The sequence below is a fragment of the Mastacembelus armatus genome, chromosome 19, assembly GCF_900324485.2.
Source record: "Mastacembelus armatus chromosome 19, fMasArm1.2, whole genome shotgun sequence".
NCBI classification, from domain to species: Eukaryota; Metazoa; Chordata; class Actinopteri; order Synbranchiformes; family Mastacembelidae; genus Mastacembelus; species Mastacembelus armatus.
In genome coordinates this window covers 19,166,222-19,178,197 of record NC_046651.1, presented here as the reverse complement: position 1 = coordinate 19,178,197, position 11,976 = coordinate 19,166,222, and the positions used below count along the sequence as shown (strand labels likewise).

General features: G+C 47.9%; 1 protein-coding gene across 8 annotated transcripts in view; it reads left to right on the top strand.

Annotated features, from left to right (window-relative positions):
- ccser2b (coiled-coil serine-rich protein 2b) overlaps window positions 1-11,976 on the top strand; it is a 33,651-nt gene that overhangs the window by 3,059 nt on the left and 18,616 nt on the right. For 3 of the 8 annotated variants that reach the window (XM_026315128.1, XM_026315136.1, XM_026315135.1), the window contains exons 1-6: window positions 766-1,170; window positions 9,036-10,276; window positions 10,362-10,529; window positions 10,609-10,776; window positions 10,854-10,927; window positions 11,610-11,783. In XM_026315128.1, the coding sequence (XP_026170913.1) occupies window positions 9,079-10,276; window positions 10,362-10,529; window positions 10,609-10,776; window positions 10,854-10,927; window positions 11,610-11,783 (1,782 nt within the window). In that variant the 5' untranslated portion in view covers window positions 766-1,170; window positions 9,036-9,078. Of the gene's footprint in view, window positions 1-765; window positions 1,171-3,381; window positions 3,455-3,474; window positions 3,753-6,070; window positions 6,244-7,104; window positions 7,137-9,035; window positions 10,277-10,361; window positions 10,530-10,608; window positions 10,777-10,853; window positions 10,928-11,609; window positions 11,784-11,976 lie in introns of those variants that run through there. The other 5 variants (XM_026315132.1, XM_026315133.1, XM_026315130.1 and 2 more) reach the window with 5 other exon arrangements.

The following is an 11,976-nucleotide window of genomic DNA, read 5'->3' as shown; positions in this document are numbered from 1 at the left end:
TAAAAATAAAATAATAATAGACACTGAAGAACAAAAAGCAGATTGAACTCTGCCCTCTAGTGGCCAAAGACTCACAACACACCGACAGTGGCACAAAGGCTGATTATTGTTATTGTGGGTCATTTTTATATTTTCATTGTGTTTACTGCGTTTTTTCCTGCCCCACATTTATTTGATACCAGATACGGACTGATCATCAAACTTTATTGATCCCAAGATACCCACAAGTATGGAAAGTACTTCAAATTAAGAGTATATAAGGTAGTTAACATTGCACAATGACTACTTTTACTTTGGATACTTCAAGTACATTTGGATGTTGATATTTTTGTAGTCTTACTGCAGTAATATTTGGATGCTGGTACTTTTATACTTTTACTGCAGTAATATTTGGATGATGGTATTTTTGTACTTTTACTGCAGTAATATTTGGATGCTGGTACTTTTGTAGTTTCACTGCAGTAATATTTGGATGCTGGTAGTTTTGTAGTTTTACTGCAGTAATATTTGGGTGCTGGTACTTGTAGTTTTACTGCAGTAATATTTGGGTGCTGGTACTTTTGTAGTGTTACTGCAGTAATATATGAATGCTGGTGCATTTGTACTTTTACTGCAGAAATATTTGGATGCTGGTACTTGTAGTTTTACTGCAGTAATATTTGGATGCTGGTACTTGTAGTTTTCATGTGTTGGTCTGGTCATGAAGGGGTTATGTTTACAGCTGGTTGGTGACGTCAGAGTCAGCTGAGGGCGTGCGTGCGTGCGTGTGTGTGTGCGGATGATTCAGCAGTCGCTCTGCTCATGTGCAACAGACAAACGGATTTGACGCGGTCGGTTCCAGGCTTTTATTTTGATGTTCTGCTGCTCCGAGGGCGCGTGGAGGACACAGGTGAACCCGTGCAGGTGATAAAGAGCCTTCGGAGACCCCGTAGTGTTCGGCCCAGGCCGGAGAGCACGAGCGGAGCCGCAGAGAGGCTTCCGCTTCGTCCTCCTCAGTCGTCCCACCGGATTTTATCGCCGTTTGTCGGGACTCTTACCGTCCGGAGCCTTTTATCGGACCCTGCTCGCTGGATTTACCTGAAACATCTGGACACACATCCAGCTGCTGCACGCGACCTTCTGTGGTCCACATTTCCGCGTTTGTCCGGTGGATGGTCGATGTACCGGCAGGTGAGTGCGCGTCTCCGCGGGTCCAAGAAAACCGAGCGTTTCGGTGAAATTTGATTCCCAGAGAAACAACATCACGCACGTTAACGTGACTCAGACCAAACGCGTCGTCACGGCCCAGCGAATGTGGGGGAGACCTGCTGCACGGTGCTCAGGCACAGCGGCTTATCAATACATTCCATTGATTATCAGTCCAGCCCAGGGTTGGACCGGGTATTGATCCATAATCACCAATGACTCCGATGTGTTTCATGCAGCGGCGTTAATACACTGTTCAGTTGGCTGAGTGAGGCTGGTTAGGCTGATCAAACTAATCAATAACTGTATTGATAAGTGATTAACAGTTTCTTTCCAGCTGAAATGGACAAAGTCAGTTTTGAGGACTTGATGTTTCCTGCGTGTCGTTGACAGTAAACTGAGAATCACATGTACAAATAATGTAAATGAGCTAAGTTTCTAGATTGAGGATAAAATCTGCAGGTTGATCAATAAACCAGGTGTGTGTTGACTAGTTACAGATACATAATCAATGATTAGACCAGATTGAACTGATGGAAGAATCTTCTGACTGTGAAATAATTGGATGGATCCGTTTTTGCTTGTTGACTGAGTTGTAGTTGCTTTGTCCTTCGGTTCTGTTGGTTCTGTCGTGTTTGTGGCAGCAGAACAGGACCTGCTGTTCACCTGGTCTTGGTCCAGAAGGACCCTGCTGTTCTCTGGGTGTTTATTGCCATATGGACTGGGTCCAGTCAGTCTTCCCATCTGTCCCTCTGTCCCTGATGTTTCCGCTCCGCTGGACTTTGTGATGATTCGCCCTCTGGCTGCTTGAATCCTCACTGACATGATGAATCTGTTCTTCAACAACCATCACTAAGTCCAGAGAACCCTCACAGGTATGAGGACCAACAAAGAACCTGTATGTGGATTCAGTAGATAGTTGGCCCCAGACTGCTCCAGGCCTCTTGTGTCCAGCATGTGGACTGTGCTCAGCCAGAGGCCTCCGGGACTTTGTTGCTGTTCCTTCCTGGAAACACATGATGCGTTGGGAAGCACAGACCACGAGTCCTGGACCGACAGATCAAAAATTCATCGTTTCCAGGCGGTTCTGGAAGAATGAAAAAGCCTGAGTGCTGAATAATTAAGACAAAAGTGCTTCAGCAGCTGTGCAGCCACACAACAGGTTTAGATTTATTTCCCAGGCTCCTCTGTGAAGAACAGACCAGATGTTTGTGTCATTTCTGTAAACCAGTTACCAAAGTTCTCTGAACAGTCTGGCCCGAGATTGATCCCTGAAATTAGAGACTGTCAGCAGCAGCTATTAATCATTTATCATCTGTCACCGTCAGACCACACGTGGAACAGTCTGTACTGGATCACCAAAATACCTGGAACTGTTTTTTCATAGCGTAAACACAAGGGGTCCCCGTGTAAACCAGGATTAATGAACATGTGACTGTTGGACTCAGACTGGACTGAAGACCAACCCAGACTTGACTAGAGACCAGACATGATACTGTTCCTACAGAGCTGTGACCAGCAGTTGTTCTACTGTCTGATCTCCGTTGTGTCTGTACAGAGGCAGTAAAGCAATAATTCACCAGGATCAAAGTCCGTAACCAAGTACTTTTAAGTCCACGACTGTCGTGTAACAGAGAAAAGCAGCAAATCGTCACATCGGAGCAGCTGGACCCAGAGAATATTTATGTTTGTGGCTGAATCAGGTTTTTTCATGTTTTGCAGATCAGCGCGTCCATTAATAAACTTAGTGTCTGTAACTGGTCCAAGAGCTAAGTGCACCCAGACCCTGGTCCTGATATGGACCTGAAACCTAGAAACGATGGGTTATGTGAGGTCACATTATGTGCATCGTTGTTTACTGTGCACAGACAATAACAAGAGTGAACAGGAACATCTTGGTTTGGGTCCCAGTCCGGATCCTGTCTCCCTCTCGTTTTACTCCTCAGCGTTTCCTCTCCGGCCTCTTTTCCTCCACGTCTGTCCGTCCTCTGTGAGTTTGTCTGATGTCTGAGAGATAAATGTGGGAGTGGTCTCAGTGTCAGGAAATGTTTGGTGAGTCTCTGGATCTCAGTCCGTCCTCTCGTCTCTGACGGGGCCTCTCTAAACCCCTCTAACCCTGACCCTCCGCTCACAAACACACGCTTGTTGTCATTAGACGCTGGTCAAGGTTTGCTGTTTTGGGATTTTCCAGGGAATATCTGATCAAACAAGGTCTGGATTAAACTTTGCATCATGTGACCAAACGGTTTCCCAGTTTCCCCTGCTGCAGGTCAGTGCTGCTCAGAGTACAGAACAGGACTGGGAAAGCAGGGAAGAAAGGCCAGAGTCACATGGGGGTCTGGCACAGGGACTGTTCAGGACTTCAGTGCTGGGCGGCCCAGAGACAGAGCTGCTTTGTGGCAGATTAATGATGGGGCTGGGGTGGAGGGGGCTGCATTAGAGTGGAGGTCCAGAGCTCCCAGCACAACAGGGAGGTTGTCCCAGCCAAGTTGCTATGAAACCAGAGGGTCCCAGGAAACACGCGGCTCTGAGCCGGATCTCCTGCGGCCCAGTGGTCAGTGAGCCAGGTAGACTGGGGGTTGTTTTATGTTAACTGGGAAGGTTTTGTTAAAGTGAACTCCAGGAAATAAGTTGATGTCAAAATAACAGCAACACGGACTGAACGTCATCGGGACTTTAGTGCGAGACTGTTGGATCAGACTGACTCAGTCTGTAACGGTGTGTGTTACTGAAAACAGTCCAACCAGTCTGACCAGTTACTATGTGGTACCACACCAGTGCAGTTTCACACAGACAGTTTTCATGGTCACACTCCGTGTCTGGGAGAGGCTCATTCAGGCGTGTGTGTCTGTGTGTGTGTGTCTGTCTGTGTGAATTTGTGTTGGTGAATTTTCTGGTTCAGTTCAGGCTGATGTTTTTTTTTTTTTTTCAGGACTCTGACTCTTAGGACTCTGGTTCCCTTCCCTGGTTCTTGGTCCTGGTCCAGTATCAGCCTGTGTGTTTGAATCACCTGCTGGGTCGAGTGTTTAAATTATTGCGGTTCAGACATTATGGGATGCTTTGCAGTGTCTTTGTTCAGCTGTTTGTGAGCAGCCGCCTGCTGATCAGGTTACTGTTGATTCATTTATCACTGAGCAGTAATGGAAGCTGACCCCGCTGAGGGTTTGTCTTACAGGGGAGGGAAATGTGTGTTTGGGACTTTACCGTCCACTGAAAGTGAACGTCGGTCCGGTGCGTTTGGGCCTGACCATCTGTCGGGCTGCTGGTCCATCTGTGACGTTTTCTCAGCCTCGGCGTGTGAATTAAACCTGAGCTCACAGACTCTACTGAGAGCAGGGACCTGGTTTTCATGGACCTCTACAAGCTGGAGTCTCACTGTTTGTTACACAGCAGAAATATGTGGAAACCAGTCAGATCTGAGTCCATGGGTTTAATTTAAAGTCTGCAGCTGGTGATTTTCTATGCTTTTGTTATTCTGCACAAATCCCATCCAGTGACCAATAATAAATGTGGAACCAGATCAGAGACCAGTGGACTCTTTGTTCCTTCAGAGCCTGTAAACAGTGACGGCCGTTCTCAGCGTCTGGAGCTGGTTTTTGTAAAAAGAGGGGCCTCCCATTGTTGTTGAGGAAGAACCATGTGAGCCAGGTCAGCGGTGTGGCTCCCTGCTGTGTTTTTAATAGTTTTTGGACAACAATGGAGGTCTACGGCACAGACCCATAAGCTGAACCAGGTTCTGGATTCCTCACATTTCATGCTCTGATGCTACAGACAGATGTATCTTTGCCCTCACGTCTGATGTTTGGTCTCTAAAACACAAACTGTCATTTTGTCCCGTCGTTCTGTTACAGACTCTCAGGTTCTGGTGGAGGTTTGGGTTTATCACACGGGAGGAAACGGGTCAAATATGTTGGGGACTATTTGTCTCAGCGGATGAATCCACATGTGGCCTTAGTGAGTATTAGTTGGCAGCAGGACAGTGTGGTATCAGTGCCTCACTGTGTTTTACTCATTTAAAAACAAAAATATAAACTAGGTCTGTCTTGTGGTCTTGATGAGACCAGTTAGTTAACTGGAATCACCTCATCTGTCATTCACTCATTCATTTGTTATTCAACGATTAGTTCAAATGGACTCGTCCGTGTTTGTGCTGAGACAGGAAGTCTCTAAAACACACTGGTTCGGCTGCTGTGATGACTATCCAGGTCAGATCTCTCCTGTGCATCTGCCAAACGGCAGTAAAACATAAACGTGGTCGATTGTGGATGAGACATGGACTTTAACGTTCCCTGCAGGCAGAGCAGAATGACTCTGCAGCCTGTGGGTCGATGTTAATCTTAAAAAGAGACGCACACAAAGGAGGGAAATATATCAGGCAGTGGGAAATCCTCCAAATCCTAATGAAAAACTAGCGTTTTATTGCGGCGCAGTGAGTTACTGTGCACTGAGAACAAGAGCGGCAGTAAAACGTGCTGACCTCTGGCTTTCAGCTTCGGTATGACAACACATTTTTCCAGCGTTCCTGAAAGCAGCTTTTCACCTGGATCAGACTCTCCAGAGGCTCCACCTCCTTTATCTGTTTTCTGTCGGGCAGAGACATTTTTTTTATTCTCATGCAGCTAAAAGAAAAAGATTTTTTGAATAACAATAAACGTTCTAATGGTTCCCTGCTTCTAGGCTGTAAAGATTTGGGACCAAGATACTGTGAGTTCTGGTAGAAAAACAGGACACTGCAGAGGGTTCAGGCTCTTTAGACGTTTAGCCCAGACCTGCAGCAGAGCCCTGATCCCGTCAGTCTGGGATCACATGACTAGAGAACAACCTGCAGGTGCACTTTCTGATGGACGGATGTGTTTTACTGTTTGTCTGGACAATAACTTTATTCTGAAAACATTGAGCTTTTGTCTCGTCCCTTTGTCGGACGCACCGACGGGGCAGGGCGGGTCGGGACTGCAGCTCCGCTCGGAGAGGGAGGTAATGAAGCAGAGGAGAGAAGGAGCGAGAGAGAATCTCATCATCGTTTAGTCGTGACCTCGTTCATCAGTCTTCGTTCCTCCTGTGTGTCCTTGGTCTTACAGCTGCAGTAACCACACACACACACACACACACACACACAGGTTTTTACTGAATTCAGAAATTCTTGCTTAATGTCTCATTGAAGATCTTTTTTTTTTTTTAAGTTTTAAACACTAAATCACAAATTCATTTCAAAACCCCATTAAACGTCCTGATTAACATCACAGATGTAGAACTCTGATGATGATGATGATGATGATGATGCTGATGCTGCAGCTGTTTTAAATCATTCTCACTCAGAAACATGCAGCTAATGATCCGACACAGTGACGACCATCTGCATTAGAGCGTTGACGTTACCGCAGGAGCTTCGGTGTTTGTGAGCTGGGCTGCAGATTCAGAGCAGACACACTTTTTATCTCTGTGTGGACCAGACAGGTTTGTGGGCAGAGTTTTAATGGCCCCTGGTTTTGCATTAATTCCACAGAACTCTGTTGGGGATTTGCCAACGCGGATGCAGACCTTGTTTGTGAGCTGGTCAGCAGACAGACAGGAAATGTGGCCCGGTCCCGTCGGTTTCAGCAGCAGGTGGATGTTCCTGCTCGTGTCAGAACAGGGTGGTGATGTGAGCGCCGCCCTGTGACTGACGCAGCATCGGGGAAGTTGTGACTCAGCTCAGTGCAGCGGCTCTTGTGGGAAACACTTTATTCGTTTAGCTTCCTCTTTCACGTACGAGAGGAAAAGGTTTCAAGCTTCAGTTTACAGATATGGATTGGCCACTTTCAGGGTGTGAGGTCACTAATTTATTTCACAGATTCTTGATTTAGCGTCTTCCTTGAACACCAGAGTTTGTTGGTGGAAATTTCAAACCTTCAGTCATTTCTTCAGGGATGTTCCTCGGCACACATGGCCTCAGTATGGAGGATTTTGAAAAGGTTCTCTGTAACTACAAAGCCTGTTTTCATTCGTGAAGGTTCTGATGTTCTGACCTTTCTGTTCCTCTCACACTGAAATCACAAGTTTGGAGCTGAATTACGTTTCACTTTCTTCATGGGACATCAGCTGTTTCCACGTGGGCTCCCAGAGGAGCTTGTGATGACGCGGTTAGTTTGAGGTACGGTGGCCTTGGGCGGACAAACGGCTGCGGCTGATGTTCTAACATCAGAGCCATGTGCTCAGACTGCAGCCTGGGGAGTTGAGGGTTTAGTCTCAAAGACTCTTTAAAAAAGCTCTTTTCTGATTGTTATGTAATTGTGCTGAGACAGGAAGTCTGTGCTCAGTGAGAGTCTAGAGCTACAACTAATGACGCCTGTCACTATCAATCCATCTGCCAGTTACTCTTCTGATTAGAGTTTATGAAACGTCAGACCGTAGTCAGACACGTTTCCTGTAGGACTGTGAGTCTGTCCTTAACTATATACCAGAGCAGGAGCTTCAGGTAATTAGCTGCTGACGCCAGTTCTCCGAACAGGAACCTGCTTAACGTCAGTGGGAGCATGTTGGTGTTTATGGCCTGAGCACAGTTTGAGTCCTGGTCTTGTTCCTCCCTTAAGTTTGAGCTGAGGGGTAAAAGAAAATAAAAGGCAAAAAGGCTCAGGAGGTAGAGCAGGTCGACCATGAGCCAGAGGGTTGGTGGTTCGATCCTTGGCTTCCCTGGTCCACAGGCCGAAGTGTCTTTGGGCAAGACACTGAACCCCAAGTTTCCCCTGGTGGCTTCTCCCCCGGTGTATGAAGGTGTGAGTGGACAAATGGTGTAAAAAGAGCTTTAGACCATTTACAGGTGTGTAGAGGTGAAATTAGTCCATCCACAGAACATTAATCTGCAACTCCTCATAAAAGATCATTTTTCAGGTGAAGAGACCGAACGGTGCCAGATAGTCTGTGGTTTTTGGACCGAACAATTAATTAATTTCTTGGATGTTCTGATTTATTTTGATCATCGTCAGTTTCAGTGTGTTATGTTCAATATTATCAGTGTTTTCACCGTGTCCTTGTCTGCTGCACAAACTGACTCTCCACCCAAAATCTGCTCTTTTAGTAACACACACTTTCATACCTGAAACAGGCTGTCCTTGTTTTTTACCGCCTGGGGTTCATGTGCTGTTACACGTGTGTGTGTGTGTGTGTGTGTGTGTGTGTGTGTGTGTGTGTGTGTGTGTGTGTACAGTTACACACAGGGCGGCGGGTTAGGGTGTGTCAACATCATTTTTCTGATCGCTATCTGTGCAGGAGCAGCTGATTGTTTTTGTTAGGGGCGTGGTGTGTGTGTGTGTGTGTGTGTGTGTGTGTGTGTGTGTGTGTGTGTGTGTGTGTTAGATAATTAATATGTTGTCTGCACACACACACCTGAACTCACCCTGCAGTGTTTCAGCTGTTAGTCACATTAACGGTCTATAAATGATTTTCTGTGGTGTGTGTGTGTGCGTGTGTGTGTGCGTGTGTGTGTGCGTGTGTGTGTGCGTGTGTGTGTGTGTGCGTGTGTGTGTGTGTGTGTGTGTGTGTTAGATAATTAATATGTTGTCTGCACACACACACCTGAACTCACCCTGCAGTGTTTCAGCTGTTAGTCACATTAACGGTCTATAAATGATTTTCTGTGGGGTGTGTGTGTGTGTGTGTGTGTGTGTGTGTGTGTGTGTGTGTGTGTGTGTGTGTGTGTGTGTGTGTGTGTGTGTGTGTGTGTGTGTGTGCGTGTGTGTGTGTGCGCTACTAGTCCCTCCAGCTCCTTTTTCTGATCTTACTTATGTGGTTTTATTGGAGCTGATTGAGCTAAAACAGTTTAATTCCTGTTACTGTCCAAGATTATTTATTACTTCCTGTTTTGTCATCTACAGCTCCTCCTGCTCTGTGTCTCCATGGTGAAGTGGGTGGAGTCTGATGTCAGCCCCTCCTCTTATCGACCATCCCGCCGCCATGCCCACCATGGTCTCTAGGCTGCCCAAGTTCGGCTCGCGGCCCAAATCTGCTGCCTCCTCCAGCGGGTCACAGATGGGTCCAGTGAACGGCGGCACCTTTGCTGCTGCTTCCAGCACCCGCCTCACCAACGGGTTCTACCACCATCCTGGCCCGGTGGGAGTCACCACCACCACTGGAGCTGCAACCCCCCCCTCTATTAAGCAGAATGGGTTCATCAGAGTACCAACTTCGTTCTCCATGAAATGGAGGAAAGAAAACGGGCTGATGGAGGACGGGGAGAGGGAGTGGAGAAGAGGAAAAGGTGGGAATGGTGGGCAGAATCGCCCCGGTACCAACATCCATCAGCCTTATTCCCAACGGCAACCGGGCTCACCAGTGGTGTCGCAGCATGACGCCAAAAAAACAGGGAAGGGGCGTGGCCTTGGCCAGCCTGTTACGCCATCATCATCACCATCACCACAGTCCAGCCCCAGAACACTTCCTGTTTCTAAAAGTGGATCTTACGGTCCCAAACCAAGCCAGACTGGGCTGACCAACGGGACAAAACCAACCCTGAATGGCCTTTGTGGACCTAAATCACAGAGCGGAATAGTTGATTCTCTGAGAAGGCCTCTGAGTTTTGGTGGTTCTAGGCCAGGTTCTGGTCCTGGTTCTCGTTCTGGGTCCCCCCTGCTAAAGAAACCGCCAGCCAGCCGCTCACACTCCACCGACAGCCTCGGGTCCACTTCAACAGTCCAGCTGGCTCAGAGCGATCGATTTCGGTCACGTAGCCTCACCCAGGTCCGGCAGCATTCCTCGTCCCCCCACGCCACCAACAGGGCGGCTGAACGGGGCCTTAAGGAGCCGACTGCTCCCTCCACTCATGCTCCGCCCAGAGGTGGAGGGGTCAGAGTTCAGAGCTCTGCTGCTTCAGGAAGATCAGGGCTCAGCACCATATCACTCCTGCCCCCCTCCGCCTTAAAGAAACCCCTCCTGTCCAGCCTCGTCTCTGCCTCCAAGCCCAGTGGCGTCAGCTACAAAATGTCACGCCCGTCACTCATCAAGCAGCCCCGCCCCCTCAGAGTGACCCAAGCCATTGCGTCTGGTAGTGACCAGGAAGTGAACCTGAGGGGCTGGAAGAACTCAGCAGAGACGCCGTCGACAACAGAAAACAGCCCAGGTAACGTAATTTTCATTTGGCATCAGCGTCATTTCTCTGTTTCTACAATCATCTCACATCACATCTCACCTGTCACACCTGTCAGAAACTACCCCGGACACTCCGGAGACAGAGGGGGTCTCAGGAGAGTTGGTGTCCCAGGCAGAGGTGTCGATTGTCGTGGAGACACTGGAGGAGATGTCCCTGTCTTCGACCTCCTCTCTGGATAGGAATGATACGAGTCAGGAGTACATGGACGACTTTGACAACCTCGGTAAGGACGCACAAACACACAGGCACAGACGCGGCCTTTCCCTCAGCAGATTGTCACATGTCTTGTCTTGTGTTTGTAGGAAACGGAGGCGTCGGCGTGATGCTGCTTTCCTCCAAAAACGAAGACGACGACTCTGGACTCGACCAGTCAAGCACCAGGTTCAATGAGGACAAGGGGGGTCCTGGTGGGGTGACAGGACTCTGTTTTCTGGACGACGGTGTGGACTGGGACAGTATGACGCTGAGCGGTGAGTTTCACACAAAAAGTCTTGAAACAAAAACAAAACAAAAAAAAACATTTCTAAAAGCTTTTGTTTGTCTCCAGGCGAACGAGAAGAGCAACGTCTGAGCCGACTGTCACGCCAGAGACGACCCAGCCAGCCGGAATATCACGACCAGGTAGGTCACAGAAAAGGTCAAAACAAAAGCTGCAGCTGTTCATTTACGGCTCAAACACCATTATCAGTTCACAAAGCAGAGAGGGTTAGTTTTCCAGTTAATTAGAGTTCAGCTCTTGTGCAGTCACAGAAACATCTGGCACAGCAGAAAATAAGTAAAAAGTTTTAACGATGAGACGTGAAAACAAAGCTGGATCCAACGTTGGGACCAAAAAGGGAAAGCTTCCCCAGATCCTCTGCAGCTCAGTGAGGGGAGCAGGTGTAGTGCTGGATCTGCCCCGGGAGCCAAGTTCAGGGTAATCCTGGGCTGATACCTGACAGGGTGTGACATCATTAAAGTGATGTAATTAATGCCAGGAATGGAATGACAGGTGAGAGGTGCAGCGGTGCAGCGACCCCACCCTTAGACCGTTAGGACAGAGGACGTGAGTCACGTTTCACAGGGCGAAGCAGCAGCTTCTCTCCTCCTGTCAGGCAGCACTGAACAGATGCCCTGAACCGCTGACTGGTTTCTGCTGTGAGCCCATTAAACAGCTGATGTCTCCCAGTTCTGCTGCAGGTACAGGATATAAACAAGTCTGTGTTTTTGTCAGTCATTCTTTTTTGTTTGTGTCACGTCTTTGGTTCGACTTAGTGCGAGTGTTTTACAGACAAATACATAAAAACATCTTCTCTCTCTGGAGGGCGGTTCGTCCCTGGACCTGTCCCCATCGGACAGCTGCGGCTCCGGGGGAACCTACATGTGGGATGAAGAGGGTCTGGAGCCACTGGGGGGCGCCGCCATGAGCGCCTCTATCAACACCAAAAGCAACACCTCCCACCACATCGGGAGCTTTGACTCGGACGTCAACAGCATCGTAAGGAACAGCTGGTTCTTCTAGCCAGAGCTCGTTATGTTTTCCAACACACATATTAGGCCTCGTTTTCTTTCTTCTGCCTAAAATCTTTTCAAATCTCATTTTACTTTGACATTTAAACTGATTGTTTGACTGAAAATAAACAGGTAATATTTTCTAATCGGAGAAAACCATTAGAGAACTAATCTCTGAA